Here is a 19,753-nt window from a genome sequence, read left to right as displayed (position 1 = left end):
TGAATTTAGGAAAGAGCTTCAAGATTTGATTCGTGGATATAGTCTTGATGATGTTTTCAATTGTGATGAAACTGGTTTGTATTGGAAAATGGAACCTAAAAGAATGATTTCTGATAAACCTATATCTGGACGAAAGCAATCAAAAGATCGTGTGACAATTCTTCTTTGTTCTAATGCAACTGGTAGAGAAAAGCTTAAACCAGTATTTATTCATAAATACAAAAACCCTCGTCCCTTGAAAAACTTACCCAAGTCATCTTTACCGGTAGAATATTACTGGAATATAAAAGCTTGGATGCAAGTCTCCATTTGGAATGATTGGATTCGTCAATTTGATGCAACAATGAGATTAAAAGGAAGAAAAATTCTTCTTCTTGTAGATAACGCTCCTGTTCATGCTTTATATGAAGGTGTAGAATTGACTAATATAGAAATTAAGTTTTTACCTCCTAACACAACCGCGCATCTGCAACCTTGTGATAAAGGTATTATTAATAGTTTTAAGGTAATTAATTCTGAAAAATTTTAATGCAATTTTTTAATTATTACGAAATTAAACTTACCATATTTATATATTTGTAGGCACACTATCGAAAATTGCTCCTTAAAAATCGTATCAAGGCCTTTGATTATCAACAAGAAACAGGCAATAGTAAGTCACCAATTGATATCAAAAAAGCTATTAAGTATGTGGTATCAGCCTGGGATAAAGTTCTTTCTCAAACTATATTTAACTGCTGGAGAGATGCAGGAATTTTGCCATTAGATGATACAGATTCTCAAGATGAAATAGAAGAGAATGAACGTGAAGAGAATGAACGTAAAGAAATCCAAGATTTAATTGATAAACTTGAATATATACATCCCCTTACCGCTGAAGAATATATTAAATTAGATCAGGAGAATGAAATTACTGGTGAGACACTAACTGAAGAACAGATAGTTGCCATTCTTAAAGAAAATAACTCCATTTCTGATGATGAAAGTGATAGGGAAATTACTTCAGTATCTAGCTCTGAAGTTTTGGCCGCGTTTGATAAAATTTTTATTTATTTAGAACAAAATAAAAGTCAAGATATTATTGATAAAGGTGCTTTTAAAGCTATGAAAAAAGCTAGAAGGGAAGTTTACAGAAATAATTTTTTTTCAAAGAAGCAAATGAGTTTAGACCTATTTGTTAAAACTAATGATAGCGTTGATGGTGTTGATAATAATAATATGAATAGAATAGGTGATAAAGATAATATTATGGACGTTGATAATATTAATTTTGAAACTTTATATTTTAACGAAGGGGACTTTTATAATCATGAAGAGTGTGAAGGTTTTATTGAATACCAAATCGATCAGGATAGTCTTTATAAATGATTGTATTACAGATTTGCAGTATTGCGTTTATCATACTTAATAAAGTAATAATCTTTGAGTGACATAAATATAAAAAGTATTTATGCGCAGGTTTACAAAAAAACAAAGAAAATTTATTTTATTGCATGTGTTTTTTATAAAAATAAGCTTAGTCGTCGTGACTTTTAATTATTACTATATAATATACATCACGTGATAATAATGGATTTTTAATATAGTGAAAATCTTATCTTTATTTACTATACGTGATTAGTGAATTCCCTTACTATAGTGAATTTTAGTTTTCAGCCCATGAGCTTCACTATAGCGAGGGTGAACTGTATTGGTAATAAACAATTAACTTATTAACTGAAGTTAATAATTGTTTTTAGTAAGATTTTTTTTATAGTTCACAGTAACACTAATATTACTGATAAGTAATATAAATAAAACAATAGATTACATTTAATAAGGTTAATAAAAAAATTTTCCAAGATTTTTTTAATGGTATAGTACAATAGATAGATATAATAAAATTTTCTGAGATTTATATTAATAACAATAGGTATGCTAAATTTTTGGTGATTATTTTTTTTTTAATAACAATAATAGATTGGTATCATAGTACAATGGATGGTATAGTACAATGGATTGATTTAATAAAATTTTTTGTGTTTTTTTTTAATAACAATAGATTGGTAATAGACAATAAAAAATGTTGCAAAAACATTAAAAACTGAACTGATAATGAATTGGCAAATCATATTGGTTTTCAATAATTACTAGTTGCAGTAATAATTGTCTATTACCAATCTATTGTTATTAAAAAAAAGTCACCAAAAATTTTATCATACCTATTGTTGTTAAAATAAATCCCAAGAAATTTTATACCTAGTATCTTTTGTACTATACCAATTAATTTGTCATAAAAAATTCCAGAAACTGATCTATTGTATTAATAAAAAATCTTAGAAAATTCTTTATATCTATCCATTATAAGTTATAACATACCAATCTGTTGTTATCAAAAAATTTTTTATATTGATCTAATGACTCTATTGTTAAAAAAAAAGTTCAGAAAATATATTTATATCAATCTATTATTAAAAAAAAAAATTCAGAAAATTTTTTTATATCTATTCATTGTACTATACCAATCTATTGTTAAAAAAATCTCAAATTTTTTTTATATATCTTAATCTATTTTATAAAAGTTTATTAAGTTATCGTTATCTATTACCTATTAGTAGTATTAGTATTACTGGAAAAAATTTTACTAAAAAACAATTATTAACTTAATAAGTTAATGATTGTTATTACCAATTTATTGTTATTAAAAAAATCACAAAAATCTTATTAAATAAATCTATTGTACTATGATACCAATCTATTGTTTAATATTAAAAAAAAATCACCAAAAATGTTATCATACCTATTGTTATTAAAATAAATCCCAGAAAATTTTATTATATCTATCTATTGTACTATACCATTATATTATTAAAAAAAAAAAATCCTAGAAAATTTTTTTATACCAAACTATTATTAAAAAAAGTCTCATTAAATTTTTTTATAAATCTCACTAAACACTATCTATTGTTTATAAAAAAATCTTTTATTAATTTATTAGTATACTTTTACAAAAGTACACTATTTTTTTTGATTTTTAGCTAACAAAAACGTCAAGTCTGACGTTTTTAGCTAATAAAAATCAAATTTCCTTGATTTTTAATAACAAAAACGTCAAGTCTGACGTTTTTAGCTAATAAAAATCAAATTTCCTTGATTTTTAATAACAAAAACGTCAAGTCTGACGTTTTTAGCTAATAAAAATCAAATTTCCTTGATTTTTAATAACAAAAACGTCAAGTCTGACGTTCTTAGCTAATAAAAATCATTTTCCCTTGATTTTTAATAACAAAAACGTCAAGTCTGACGTTCTTAGCTAATAAAAATCATTTTCCCTTGATTTTTAATAACAAAAACGTCAAGTCTGACGTTCTTAGCTAATAAAAATCATTTTCCCTTGATTTTTAATAACAAAAACGTCAAGTCTGACGTTCTTAGCTAATAAAAATCATTTTCCCTTGATTTTTAATAACAAAAACGTCAAGTCTGACGTTCTTAGCTAATAAAAATCAAATTTCCTTGATTTTTAATAACAAAAACGTCAAGTCTGACGTTCTTAGCTAATAAAAATCATTTTCCCTTGATTTTTAATAACAAAAACGTCAAGTCTGACGTTCTTAGCTAATAAAAATCATTTTCCCTTGATTTTTAATAACAAAAACGTCAAGTCTGACGTTCTTAGCTAATAAAAATCATTTTCCCTTGATTTTTAATAACAAAAACGTCAAGTCTGACGTTCTTAGCTAATAAAAATCATTTTCCCTTGATTTTTAATAACAAAAACGTCAAGTCTGACGTTCTTAGCTAATAAAAATCATTTTCCCTTGATTTTTAATAACAAAAACGTCAAGTCTGACGTTCTTAGCTAATAAAAATCAAATTTCCTTGATTTTTAATAACAAAAACGTCAAGTCTGACGTTCTTAGCTAATAAAAATCAAATTTCCTTGATTTTTAATAACAAAAACGTCAAGTCTGACGTTCTTAGCTAATAAAAATCAAATTTCCTTGATTTTTAATAACAAAAACGTCAAGTCTGACGTTCTTAGCTAATAAAAATCAAATTTTCTTGATTTATAATAACAAAAACGTCAAGTCTGACGTTTTTAGCTAATAAAAATCAAATTTTCTTGATTTTTAATAACAAAAACGTCAAGTCTGACGTTTTTGATTAAAAAATCATTTTTTTTGATTTTTTAATCACAGAAACGTCAAGTTGATTAAAAAAATCAATTATTTTGACGTTTTTGATTAAAAAAAATCAATTATTTTTGATTTTTTAATCACAAAAACGTCAAGTCTGACGTTTTGATTAAAAAAAATTAATTTTTTTTTGATTTTTCAATCACAAAAACGTCAAGTCTGACGTTTTGATTAAAAAAAATTAATTTTTTTTTGATTTTTCAATCACAAAAACGTCAAGTCTGACGTTTTGATTAAAAAAAAATTAATTTTTTTTTGATTTTTCAATCACAAAAACGTCAAATTTTTGAAGTTTTTGATTAAAAAAAAAAATTTTTTTTTTTTTTCACATTTTAATAAAAAATGATCAACATACTATTTCATGATCTGTCAAGTTAACATTCTTTTTGAGCAGCACAGTTAAACTCAGCGCAAAAAGTTTCCATAGTGAATGTTCACTTTCTCTGTACATGTACATGTACTGTACATGTTCATGTTCATGTTCATGTTCATGTTCATGTTCATGTTCATGTTCATGTACATGTACAAGTACATAATAATATAAAGATTAACTGGAGACTTTTTTACCAAAAAGGCAATTTTTTTTGTATCCACGGCAACTGTGCATGTGGTGATTTTAAAAAATGGAATGGGAAAATTTTGGCGAAAATCTGGTCAAAATGGGATGATCGACTAAAATTTTTTCCCCTTAAAGATAAAAATTACCAGAAAATCTTATCTTTGGGTTAACATAATACCATCATTTATTTCAACATGAAGACATTTAATTTTCTTTATTATTATTTGTAAAAAGTATTTTGTGTTTTCTTCACTGACTTTAGACACTCTTAATTTAAAATGTTTTAACATATTAACAGGTATACCACTCATTTTTCAGAGCAATATTTGTATGTTGCTTCATGGTGAGAACCATTGAGTAATTGACCTTCAAATAAAGTGAAGCCAAATTGGACTTTTTTTTCTACCTTATTTTTTGGCATCAACCAATTATATTCAATTTTATTATTAACACCGACTACACTTAATAGTAAAAAAGAAAAATCTTTTACTTATTAATTAACTTGTTATATCAATATGGTTTCATATTGAAAAACGTTTAGTAATTAATATTTATTGATAAAAGGAATAGAGTTATTGTAATATTATAATAATGAATAAAACATAATAGGGGAAATTCTCACAACCTGAAATTTTGATTTATAAGTTTAAACCAAGCAAGAACATATTAATGTTTTGTTAATAATATTCTAAGAGACTGTAGGTCTTTGTCTATCAGTATGTGGCAGATGGCAGTGACACAGCAACTCAATTATTTTTTACTAAATTAGTTTAGCTAGAATCATCTCCAATTTTATTAATAAAATCATGATTGATAATACAATTTTTATACATATTATACATAATAGTTTAAATTTACATCTAGCATTTTGCATGTGTAGTTATGTTGTCATTGACAGTTAAAAAGTAATCCTATCATCATGCTTCAACTTTTGAAATCTCTTAGCACTAATTCAAATTCTAGTCTTTATTTCATCAATAATTGGCAAGATATCTTTTTTTGCATTCTTTACATATCCTACGCCTCTCTCTCTTATTGAAGCTTAAGATTTTAAGCAAATCTTCATCTGTCAAATTGATATATATTTTTACATTTGCTATACAAAAATAACAGAGAATACATATCAGTTGATTCAAAAAAATTGGAGTAATCAAATCAATAAATTTACTGGATGAAAATTGTACTCTATTGGTGTATTATATCCATAGAATGCTAGAAATTCTTAGACACTAATGCACTTTCTCATCATCTTTATAGACAGGCTTTGCATATTCATATTTGTCAGAAATAATAGAACCCATTCATTCACTAGAACATTTTTCATAGCTTTGGTGACCTTATATAAATTCAATTAACCAACAATTAATGATGAAAATGTATACCTGACATAGACAATGTTACCTTTGTATGCTTATTATTGAATAAAGCTTAGTTAATGATCATTGGTTCATTTGCATCAACATTTGTTAGTTTCACTTGTTTGGCAATGCATAAAAATCCATATGTTATTTTAAGAATCCTGTAAATATACCTGACTGCTCCATTAGCATTAAGGAAGGTATAGCTTTTATTTTTGCTGATATCTGAATAAGGATAATCCATTTTTATATAATTGTAATCCACTCCCTCTGTGTGTGTCATCATCATTGTCATATTCCATGTCATCGTCATTGTCACCTTCCATTTCATTATTTTCTTTCTTATCACCAGCACCTTATCATTATTTTATTATATCAGATTGGTGATATGGTTAATGTATTACAAGAATATCTGTATAATATAATACCTGGATACTAATGTTATAATTTACAAATTTTGAGGTTTTCAGAAACTTTAACATTTGGAAATCTACAAGAAAATTTTGCACCCTTAAAAAGTTCTTTTAAATCAATTTGTTGATGTCCTAACAGATGGAAGAGACTGAATTATAGAACCCAGAAGTTGGCATTGAACCTTTCAAAGTTCTGCCAATACATTAGATTTCATCCTACAAGATTTTTTAAAGGTAAATTATAATGATAAAGAAGAGTAAAGGTCCAAAGTTTAACTGAAGTTAAAAATAAGTTTGTGCTTGAGTGTTAAATGAAGATGCTTGAGCTCAGATTTGATTATCAAAGACATTAATTTTGATAAATAACACTATTATAAATGTTTTTAAGAAAATTTTAAAGTTCTTTTCTCATTGCATTAACAGCTTATTGCACCAATGTTTTTGAATCTTCTAATAAATTTAAGGATCATCTTCTATAACTTGAGATAACAGAAACAGAAGTTATGAATTATAGGAGAACAAAATATAAAATTACAGACTTTTAAAGTAGTTTGGTCATATTGGTAAAAAATTAAGGAATAGTTGCTGCTATAGTGTATTTGATTAAATTAATTTGATTAGAAAGGTGAAATAATAAAATGTTGGGTGAGGTATTCAATTCTTGGCAAAGTTTTTGATTGCTCAATTAGTTTCTTTTCTATTTGGAGTTGTAATGATAAAGTTATAAATAGAGTTACTTAATAGTTATTTGGCTTGAAGTGCTAAATAAGTAACTTATCTAATTTCTTTCAGCAAATTGGATTGAATATCCTTTTACTGATTTCTATATAAATATTAAACCAATCTTGTATAAATACAAATTCCATCTCTAGGTAGTTTTTCTGTATCTGTTTCAACCAGTTATTAAATAAATCATAAAAGTACCAGAATAAAATACCTTTCCAATAGATGTAATCCCAAGTCTTTATATAAAAATCATATATTGATATGGATAATATATCATTCGCCAGTTTGTGTAAATATGGTATATAATAATATAATATATTTGGTGCAATTATGAATTTGCAAGGTATCTTAAATTAACACCTCAATCCAAAATTCATGGACTCCTTAACTTCAAAATTTTCTTCAATGTAAAATTTCAGTATTGATTTTTCATTTACATTTCTGACTCTATAGTTTTGATCCTTGACTTAACATAAGCTTATCTAAAATCATCATTTGTTGATGTAATTAAAATCTTTAATGTCATTTTTTGTAAAATTTTTGAAATCTTTTACTAAAAGTTCTTGCTTCATTTTTTTTGTCAATTTTAAATAGGAATCTTTACCACAAATGGTGCTATAAGATTGAAGAAATTTTTTCCATCTATTTGGCATATTCTAATTCATATTTTTCTAATTCAAAAGTATTCTGTTTATTGTGTGAATTTTTTTTTTCCTGGTCTGAACATGATTGAATCTTTTCCATTAATATTGCAGATCATCTAATACAATATTGTGTAGCATTAACTGATCCAGTGCCCAACCTTTTTACAATATATGCATATATTGTTGTTTAATTATTGTCCGTTAGTTTGAAGAGTGACACTATTAGGGGCAATTTTATTAGAGGCAACTTTATTAGAAGCAACTTTATTAGAGGCAACTTTATTAAGGGTATTGTATATTAATTGGATCCAACCATCCATTATAGCCATGATCCTACTTGCAACCATGTCCAAAATAAAAGTTTTCCAATAATTATTGAATACTGATAAAATTCAATTATTTGTGAATTTTTTGTATTAAAAGAAGATCTTGTAAAAGCAGATAAAATTTTTGATTAGTATTTCATTGGTGTTCTATTATAGTTTGAATATAAATTTACTGCCATTTAAGTTGACACTTTTGATTTTTTGCTGATAATTTTGCTTTGATCTATACAGACTATACCCAATAAAATAATCTTATTATAATGTTTTTATAGTTCTCCAACTGTGAATATTGCCAAAATTATTCTTTTGCAAAAAACTCCACCTGATATCTCTTCAATTTATTGAAATCTACATATTTTTCTTTTTGGGTTGCCTTTTTCAGTTTATCACTATTCAAATAATCAATGATCTTAAATATAAAGTAATAGTATATTATTGATTATACTATGCTAATTACAAATTAATTGATTTTCTTTATCAAATATATAAATTTGTTATTAAGTTCTATAAAGGCAATACATCTATCAATATCTGATAATATAATAAGATAGTTATAATAATAATATATTACTTTTTATGTTAATATAATATAAATCTAAAATCATCTACAATATCAACATTTGCTTCCAAATTAATTCCATTCAAAATATGATGAAAGGTATTAATTAATTATTAACTATTCAATATATATAAAAGTACACAACTTACAATCACTTTCCCTATTTTTAATGCTAATTTTTGAGAATTTGAAGAGGCAATAAACCCAAATTATCAAAGCTACATATCACAAGCATTTAAGTTTCCACTTGTAATAATTAAATATTGGATCTATCACTTTAGAGACTGCATGAATTATATGAGTTTTCACTATACTCACTTTTATTCAAAAGGTGTTTATATATTATAATAATCATATTACCTCTAAGATATGTTTTACTTGTAGTATTAACCATAACTGATTGTAACTTGTTCAATTTCTATAATTTTATTTTTTTTACTTTCATTATTTTTTGTTTTTCTGTATTTTTCCATTATAAATACAGAAAATTAGTCTTATTTTGCTAAAAGTAGTAATGCTTAATACTGATTTTTTTGCTTTAATCCTTTGGAATGTTGAATTTAGAAAAATTACTAATATACTGAAATACTATTTTTATTGCTTTGAAAATAGTTAATTGAAGCTATATATAAACATGTATCTAATGAAATATATAATAATAAGATTCATATGTAACTTTTCTTTATTATTCTTATTAAACTTTGACACCATCCTGACCAGTATTTTTTATTTTTATGTAATAGTTTTTCAGCCAATTAAGATTTAATAGGAATCATAGGATGCCTTTTTAAATGTTCATTATCTATTTCTTAAAATTTTTTAAAAAATATCAATTCCTAAAAAGTTGACATATCAAATCTAAACATTCATTATTTTGTGATTCTACTATTTTGGCTTGAAAATTTTATAAAGCATGTACTCTTCTGAGTTGTTAAAAAAAAAATTTCTTTTTCATATTATGTAATAGTTGTAGTAAAAAATATTTTCCTTTTTTACTTGTTGTTGTACAGTAATCCACTTCCACATATATCACATGTTAGGTATAGTTTATATAAATGAAGAATGGCCTGAGTAACAGAATAATTATTCTTTAAATTTTTTGAATAATATTAAAAGCTCTGAAGATTTTAAGAAGTTTTTTTAAAAGGAATAAGCCAGCCATTTTTTTTGCTCAGAAACTAACTTGACAAGAGGATTCCAACAAGCTATTAATTGTCCTTCTATGATCACTTGATGGTGTATTATTGCACAAATTGAACAATCAGAAAAGAACAAAAAAATGAAACTGAACTGAACCATTCAGAGCTTTAATTAGGATTTGTAAAGATTACTGGAATGTAAAATTGCAAGATATACTGTATATAGAATTTGTACAAGCAACATTGTTTGTAAACTTCTGTGATGTAAACATGTCCATATCCACATTCTTTTTAGATATTTGCAAAAGCAATCTTTGGATTTATAATTTTCAGACTAGCAGTAACAATATTGACCAAGCTATTCTATCTTTATATTAGAATAGTTTTTTAATCTGTAGCTGAAGTATTGTAAAGGAGTCCACAAGGTCATTTTCTTTCTAATAAAAGGGACTGAAATAAATTAAGTCACTTATTATGATTTGATGAAAGTTGCAAAAAGAATAAAGGTATAGAAAATAAAAATAAGATATTTAATTATTAAGAAATTTAATGAATAACTGATTTAATAATATTATTAAAAAACTAGAATAAAAATAATGCAATAAGGAAACTATAAGAATAAATAAGTAATTAAAATATAGATAAAAAAATAAAAAATAAAGAATAAGAAATTATAAAAATTATCTAACTGAAGTATAATATTAATAATTATTGTCTTATAATGTATAATTATTATGGTTTTGAGTTAAACTACCAAACAATTTTTGGTACCAAATAGCAACCATTCTAGTTTCCCATTTTTGACAGCTTGCAGATTAAAATATACTTCAAACATTACTTTAAAGTTATAAAACTGGAAAGCAGGCCTAAAAATAATATGATTAAAAAGCTTGCTATTACTATGAATAACCCATTAGTTGACAGTTGTAAATTAAATGTTATTCTTTGATAAACTTTCAGTTATTAACTAATTCTGCTATAGAATTTTACATCTATTCTGTAGTAAAAAAATAGATGTTTCTTTTGATTCATTTTCATTATCTGTCATGATTCTTCATGAGAATATTTCAAAGAAGTTCAATGAAATAAATTATGTAATTAAAAAATTTGAATGTCAATATTTATACTTATATTTGTTTCTGTTTCCGGATTATATTATTTGCTAGGGTTAGAACTACCGGTTCAAGATAATTTTTCTATTATAATAAAATACAATAAAAATTCATTGCTATTTTCTTAAGATGAGAAGTATGGAATAGTAAAATTAATAAAATATTATTAATTATAATTTACTATATAGTGCTAAAATTCTTGCCTATAAGTACACTGGAATAATATCTGGTTATTATGCTTCTAAAGCTCCTATTGAATTTAAGAAAAGGATTGTAGTTCTCCAACTGTTTGATTTGAAAAGATATTATAAAAATTATTAGTTTCTTAATACTTTTGAATAATAACCTAACGTTTTTTCTTAAATATTTTTTTCTTAATTATATTAAAATCATTTTTGAAATTATGTTAACATAATAAGGATGATATATTAATATTTCTAATATTTTCTTTAATATAAAGAAGCTTTTGCAAAATATCATTTGTAAAGGTTCAAGAATGTGAATAATTTATCTAATATTAAATGTTGCAATATAAATTAAAATACAATATAAAAATATTTTTCTAGAAATTGAATAAAAAATAAATATTTGGAGAAAATGGTATTTTTCTATCCACCAAAGTGAACTTTGTTTTTGATAAATATTAAAATCAAAAAAAAAAAATGAATATCAGATTTATATCATGCTTTTTCAAAATAATATCAAATTTCGTACAATATCCCTTTATGTATGTTTGACAAATTTGCAATCAAAAATTTTACTTAAAAGTTTTGGTTTGATTGCTGTATTCTGCTATCCTGCATGAAAAATATTTGATGCTGAATCCGATCCCCTTAGTGATTGGAAGATTGCCATGTAATAGTAAACAGGAAGGAAATGCCTCCACAACTTGACCTGGTTTCAATTCTACTGATTTCAAATTGTGGAAAGCACAATTCACCTCCTTTAAAGTCTCCTAAGGCAATCAAAAAATAAAGTCCATTTGGATTATCATGATTGCTGAATCTCTTGGTCACAGCCAAAGCTATTGAACTTTACTGCAATGTAAACTTTTCTTTTTCCCATTCCATCCACTAAACTCTTTCATATCATCATTTATAAGTAACTCATTTACAGATTGAGGTTTAAGTAACTTAATTAAGGTCATACACTTTGGATTATAAAATTTAATGGTTTTATTATCAATAGACATTTTAGGAAACTGAAAAAAATTACGCCTTTTAATAACAGATTTATTTGTATCTATAATCTAATAAATTATATATTATAAATTTAGGCAATTTCAGATTAACCAATCCATCATAGCCTTTCATATCTAGTCTAAGAGATTATAAATTTAGGAATTCATGTAAAGTATGTAAAGCATGTGTATTTTAGAGTATAGAGTAACAGTCTCATATTTACTGTATATGTAGTAGTAAAAAATATAAATATTGATAAGTTCAGAAGATACTATACCATCATATGATAAGAATTATATATGATCAAGATTCTAATGATGATGACCTGATGGCCGACATAGAGAAATTGAAACATATAATCAAGAAAAAATATTATTTATTTCAGCTAGTTATTTTGCAATTTTTTTCAAAAAAATAAAGAAATAAATATTGTATTGTGAAAGACATGCTTTGAGAGTTAAATTTTGTGTCATTGACTGAGCATATTACTGAATAACTTGTATAATAATATGATAAATTCCAGATAATATAGTTTAATAATTTGACTAGAAAAAAGGAAAAGAAAAAGGGGAGGGATTAATAAAAATAGTGAATAAGCCATTCAATTTATAGTTAAATTTCCTTGAAACACCATGATTTACACTTAACCTTTTTTTATTATTATTTACAATTTAATTACCACAGCCAAAAATCACCACAGCCATCAAATTCTAACTAGGCCACACTTAATCAAGTTTATAACTTATAAGGCTTAAACCAATAATTCTGTATAACTGGTTCTTATCTCTCAAAAGATTTTGATAATATGATAGTAATATATACAGAATATATTATAAAGCCACAAGTGGAACTAATTTCAATATTATAATATTGTAACCTGTTAAATTGCAACATGTTTATTTAAGCCCCTAAATCCATTAAAATAAAAAATGGCTGTTGTATATTTTAACTGGTATCTTTATTATCTACCCATCAATTAATATCAGTGATTTTAATATTATTTGCAACTAAATATATTGTAAAATACTTGCTATACTTTTTTTGAATTTTTTAGGGTTCTCGTTTTTTATGAATTTCGTTTATTAATTTAAAATTGTATTTTATAGGTATTATTTATAAAATACAATAAAATAAGAACTGTAATATTTACATTACTTACTTTTTTTATTAAAATTATTATAATGTAAAATACTTAATTATTATTTATTTTCAGTAAAATAAAAGAATTATTTAAGTAAATTTAATTATGCAAGTTTATATCATTTTTTATTTTCAAGAAAAACAAATTAATCATATAAAATTTTCTTGCTGAATTTTTTACCACATTGCACTATATAATTATTATTATTTTACTATAAAGTACAAATATATTGAAAGTGTTACAAGTTGTTTTATTATACGTTTTTCCTTTATTATAATATTTATAATTTTAATAAAATTTCATTAGAAAGTTTAAATAAATTAAAAAAGATAATTTGAAATTTCAAATACAGTATTTATTAGAATAACTTCATAAACTTAACCCTAAATACATATAAACTATATAATTTCTATTATTAAACACGTAGAAATACTTATTTAACAAATTTTTTTTTACCAATAAATTGCTTGATTAATATCTTTTTCAATTCCAAACTCCATTTTCATACACATTAGCAAGGTTATTTTAAAATTTGTCACATTTTGAATTAATACAAATGTATTTTTCATAACTTTAAGTGATTATATTTGGATTTTCTAAATTCACAAGTTCAAATATATAATTATATGAACAATAGTTATGACTTTATAAAATTAAAATATCCAAATAAATAAAATATATAATAGAATTATTTTGGTTACTCATAAACTTCTATAATATTGTTTTCTTATTGCCTTTACACAGATTCTTAAAAAATATATATTTAACGGTTTAAGTTTTGGATTTTAAATATTTGATGCATTATCATTACAAGAATTATTTATAATTATCCATTATTGAATAATTATTATTTTCAGGCTTTATTATATAACGATTACAAGGGACGTCCGGATAAAAAATCCGTTAACATGCATATTCTGCGGCTGCAAATTTATCAGAGTGACGTATTTAATAAAATTGATAATAATAGCAATTAAACTTATGCAAGTTAATTATATTTGCCGCGTTAATTTGAGATGAATTTACTTCTAAAAGTTTTATGAAATTATTTAACAATAATTTTATTAAATAAAAGGGATTATTGAAAACATATTATGAAATACGGCAAAACAAAAGAATTAATATTATCTTTTCTTTTATCTTTTTACAAGTGCAAAAGTAGTTAATGATTTAAAAAACTTTAAGAATAATACAAAATTATAATCGTCATAACAAACCATTAAGAGTTTTATTATATCTCTCATAGCTTTTTGGTTCACAATTATTAGGTTATATTAATCTATCAATATTCATTCTTAGTAATCTTAAAAAATTCTAAAAGTTCTAAAAAAAATTATCAACAGGCATTTTTTCTAAATAAAGCATGAATAAGTTTAACTTACAGATCCTATTATTAATTACTTGGACGGTTATTTATTTTGGCTTAATATTTCTATATTAAATTTTGATTTTTCGATGCTTATTATCTTCAAAAATTTAATTGACACATTTGAAAGTTATTACTATTCCGTCCTCATCTTTATAAATTATAATAATAAGTTATATGATCATATGATCACATGATAACATGTAAGAATACAGTACGTTAGGTCGTTAGGTTATGGATTGCGCGGTAAATCAAATTAGAGGCTGTGGTCGAATAGCTTTATCCGTTTCAGCTTAGCTAGCTTAGCTTATCCGTGTTGTGTAAGCCATTAATTTATGTGGCACAATGGGAATTTTTAAATTTCATAATCAAATTAATTTTTGAATAATACCAATCAAAATCAAACAACAAATCAAAAATGTGTTATATATATAACAGCCAAATTTTTCAGAAAAAAAAAATTAATAATAACCCTAAACTTTAAATTTCCTTATAATAACATAAATAACATGAAAAAAAAAGTTTAAAAGGAAAAATACTTCCTAAAATTATTATATTATTGTTTAAATCAGTTAAACATCTATAATGTTTATGATTCTTAAATTTATGCTTTTTATAAATTATTATAATTAAAATAAAGCAATAATTATGGGCACAATTATTGAACTGTAAAAAACATTAAAAAATACATTCATACATTAATTATAGATTTTGTTCATTTTCAATTAATATAATTCTCCATTAATTTAAATACAAATTGTGGAATATCATACATGGATGATACAACAAATAACAGCACAATAACACACATCCATGTTGAATCTGCACTCTACACGACATACAAATAGTATGAGCATAATCTTAAAGAGATACTCTTAGAATATAATATAAAAAATTTAAATTTGAACCAAATATTTTTCAAATTAGTTGGTGGAAGCCAAATTTTACTAAGTCCTTTTAGGCCCAATAACATCAGCTGCTGCTGAACGCAACTGGTCCAATTTTGGATTTATTTGTAACTATAATTAATTGAAATTAAATACATTATTCATAAACTTGATTATAACTTTAATTCATCCCCATAATATAAATATTTTTTATAATTAATTACAGTCAAAAGTTACTAAAATTGAAAAATGGAATAAACATAATATATAAATACATATATATTTTATAATACTTTAATAAAAAAAAATGTAAAAATGTAAGATCAAAACCTCTGTATCTAGAAGGATAAGACAATATAATATGTCAACATTCCTGCTGGTTATCAAATACATCAACTTAATAGGTGGTCTGATTTTAACTCCTTATAGAGAATATCCTTTTTTATTAGAGAATTATACAATCTTCCTGAACCATACTTGAGAAAATAAAGAATATGAATATTTTGATCATAAATCCTCAAAATAAAGATAAAAAACTCTATTTCGTCATATCTACTCTTGATTCACTTAATGTGTGGAGACCCAAAACAGGCTCACAGAGATCAATTACTAAGTGGATACTATTTAATAAGAAGGCTTGTTTTATTAGAATCAGCAAATTTATTTCATAACCGTTTAGAAAAAGTAGATTGTATACTATTGAAAAAATTATTTCCAATTGTAATGGACATCCAAGGACTTTAGTGGAATTTTGAATGACAATATAGCCTTGAAAACTGATCAATACACTTCTCTTCACGTTTGGCAACAAAACTTAAGACATCCTTAACATGTAAAATAGTAACTTCTGCAAGAGTATCAACTTTGAAAGAACTCATTTCTTCTGGAATGTATATCAATTTGATTACTAGTGATAATGAAAAATTTAATGTTATCCCATCTTTATCTCCAATTGCCCTTTAATGTTTCTGTGTATCTGACATAATCCAAGAAAGTGAAGATGCAAGAGCTATTGCTGATATACTAGGAAGCATATTAGCTGAAGAATTTTATTTGAATGGGTGGAAACTGTTCAAAAGAATTCACAAAAATTGGGAAAAAATACAATTGTAGATCTCAATTGTATATATGGTTTTTGTGAAGATCTGAAAAGAAAAATCAGAATAAAACTTCTACAAAACAAAAATTGCAGAGTGTCACAGCAGAATAGAATTTCTACTAAATGGAAAATAGATTGTAAATATCTCAGTACTATTTTTGGAACATGGTGTAAGGAATGAAACAGCAAAAAATCTCCTTGAAGGAATATTATTATAAAAAGAATGTAGATTTTAAATAATTTAAAATTTATGATGATGGAAAATCATGATTTTTTAATATCATTTCTAAAAGTTTAACATGGAAAAATCCATTATACTAAGAAATTCATAATATTTACATTCCACCTCTATGATTTCAAAATCTCAATCTTTTCATTATAAAAAATTTTTTTTTCTTTATGTTAAGAAAAAATATACATCAAGTGAAAAGAAAGGATTTTACATGTAAACTTTGCACTTCCTTTGAAAAATTTCGTGTAAACTAAGCAGAATCTTATCTAACACATTATGAAAGATCTAGCAGATCAAGCATTAAGTTTGGTTTTATACATGAAAAGTTTATTGACTGGATTTCATCCATTTCAGCGGAACTTTTATCAACACAAACTCTCGAGTACTGGCTTCTCTCTTATGTATCTAAACAGCCCTTTATATATAATATACATTTTTACAAAAAATGTTAGTACAAGAAAATTTTTTATATATTGCAATATTAAGTATGATGAACTAAACAGCTATATATTTAGAATAATTAAAGAAATTGATTCAATAATTAAATCAAACTATAGATATAAAATATTCATTATTATAAAAAAAATAATTCTTTATTTATTTACTTTCTATTCATTTTTTACTTTCATCTTATACATAAAATGAACAAGACATCTATGATGCTAGAATATTTCAAGCACAAAAAAGTAATTCATAATTCATAAAGATAAATACAAAGAACATTACAACATCGAATTGATGATTCTCAGTCTATTTGAAATCTTTTTTTATATATTTGTAATTCATTACAGTCGGAAAATGAAGAAAATGAAATTTTTGAAAAACATTTAATAGAATTAAAAGGACTTACAGATGAATTATTATTTGCAATAGACCAATATATATACAGGCTCATGCAATAAAAAAAATTCGAAAATTATTTTTGCAAAAAAGTATTGTATATATATTGTCAACAATTATTTATCACAATCAATCAAAGAAATTATATCATTATGATCATTATTATTACAACTATTAAAACCATATTATCCTAAATTTAATGAAATATGAATAAATTTAGTAGTAAATAATCTTTATAGTTACTGAATTAATATCAATATTCGACAGTATTTAAGAAACATTATATTAATATAGAATCATAGGCAATACCTTGGATATATAGACAATTTAACACTAGAGGTACAAAGTATTCAAAGAATAGAATTGATCAAGAGCTATAATCCACACCAATCCATCCCATCATATCAATGTACTAATTGAAGATACCAAAATTAACTGCAAGGAATTCTGGATTGTTTTATGAAATATTAATAAAGCATTTGACTCTATTAGCTTGCTTGAATGGTCTAATTAGCCATGAAAAGAATAGACTTACTAAATAACATTATACACAGCTATTACAGCTATTATAGCCATTACAGCTATTAATAGCCAAAAAATAAAAGGTCTTCCATAAAATAAGCTATTATAAATTAATTTTTATTATTTCTTATTGTTTCACCCTTAAATGTTAATTTTTAAAACTTACAGAATAGATAATGGTATAAATTTTAAAGAAATAATAATTTCAAAAAAAATTCAAAGGTAAAAATCCCAAGATATTTCCAAAGCATTCAATTCAGTAGACTTGTCAATGTTACAGTTTTCACTCAAACTCCTGGATCTGTTTTTTATGAATCACTCTAATAGAGTTTTTATGGAACATGGCCCTACATATTCATATCAAGTTCACATCAGTATTGACCAATGAATTTGGATTAAAATTATAAGCTTCAAAATAGCTTCTAGTGTCATTAAAAATATTATATATAAGTTTATAAGAATGAAATTTTACAAAATACTAGTAATAAATAAATCATAATAATAATGCTTATCTAAACATAGTAACTAAACAGAGTAGTACTGTCTTGATTCGGTCAGGTTTCTTGATAGTTGACATTTAATTTTAGTTAGGGCTTGATTTTAATTGGGTGAAGTTCAATATTATGTTTTTTTATAATGTCTTTTTAGTCTATAAAGTATCAATGTAGTTCTCTTAACTATCCATAAAATAAATAAATAGTAACTAAACAGAGTAGTAGATACAAGTTTATTCCAAACTCTTGGAATCTATCTAGATGAAAGTATATGAAAAAAATACAACAATTCTTGCAAAATGGAGATGAATCAATTGATATATATCCAATATATATACACATATAGATTTAACAATATTATTTCAGAAGGTAAAAATGAATTGGGTATATAGCAAACATGTATTGTATGGTTAGCTTTGTATGTATTGTATTATTAAAACTTTTTAATGTATGTAATGTATTGTCTTTTTTCAATTATGTATGTATTGTATGATAAATATGGTTATTGTTTGATTTAAGGATAACTTCTTGCCACACTTATTATTACCAAATTTAACTATTTCACATTTTTCATTATGATTGTGTACTGGCTAAAACAATTCAACTCATATTATTATAATCTTTCTTTTCTTTTTATTTAAAAATAAGTATTTCTACCATGTTTATTACTACTTTTTCATTTAAAAAATTTAAAATAAATATTTCTATCGCGTTTTTATTACTACAAACTTCTCTTTTTTCATTTAAAATATTTTTATTACGTTTATTATATGTTTAAGTTATTCTTTCAGATATTGAGACTGTATCTGATGACGAAACTATATCAGAAAATGAAATTTAATTCCTTATGAGTCATCATCTATGAATATTGTAAATGTTTGCATTATCTCTAGTATTACATTATTATGAATATTTATTTTATTTATAATAAAAAATAAAATTTTCTGTTTGTAAATCCAAATCTTATGTATGGCGAA

General features: G+C 24.2%; 2 protein-coding genes across 2 annotated transcripts; one reads left to right on the top strand and one right to left on the bottom strand.

Annotated features, from left to right (window-relative positions):
* Nucleotides 1-395: 395 nt before the first annotated feature.
* Nucleotides 396-1,368, top strand: OCT59_029087 (uncharacterized protein; the record flags this gene model as incomplete). The annotated part of the gene is made up of 2 exons (XM_066141404.1): nucleotides 396-410; nucleotides 622-1,368. 2 exons carry the CDS (start codon nucleotides 396-398, stop codon nucleotides 1,366-1,368), a joined length of 762 nt encoding a protein of 253 aa, XP_065994470.1.
* A 10,479-nt stretch (nucleotides 1,369-11,847) lies between these two features.
* On the bottom strand, nucleotides 11,848-12,206 carry OCT59_029086 (uncharacterized protein; the record flags this gene model as incomplete). The annotated part of the gene is made up of 2 exons (XM_066141395.1): nucleotides 11,848-11,969; nucleotides 12,053-12,206. The coding sequence occupies 2 exons, from the start codon at nucleotides 12,204-12,206 to the stop codon at nucleotides 11,848-11,850; spliced, it is 276 nt and encodes a 91-aa protein (XP_065994469.1).
* Between the last annotated feature and the right edge of the window lie 7,547 nt (nucleotides 12,207-19,753).

Source organism: Rhizophagus irregularis, chromosome 9, assembly GCF_026210795.1.
Source record: "Rhizophagus irregularis chromosome 9, complete sequence".
Taxonomy (NCBI): Eukaryota; Fungi; Glomeromycota; class Glomeromycetes; order Glomerales; family Glomeraceae; genus Rhizophagus; species Rhizophagus irregularis.
This window is presented reverse-complemented; position numbering and strand designations above follow the sequence as displayed.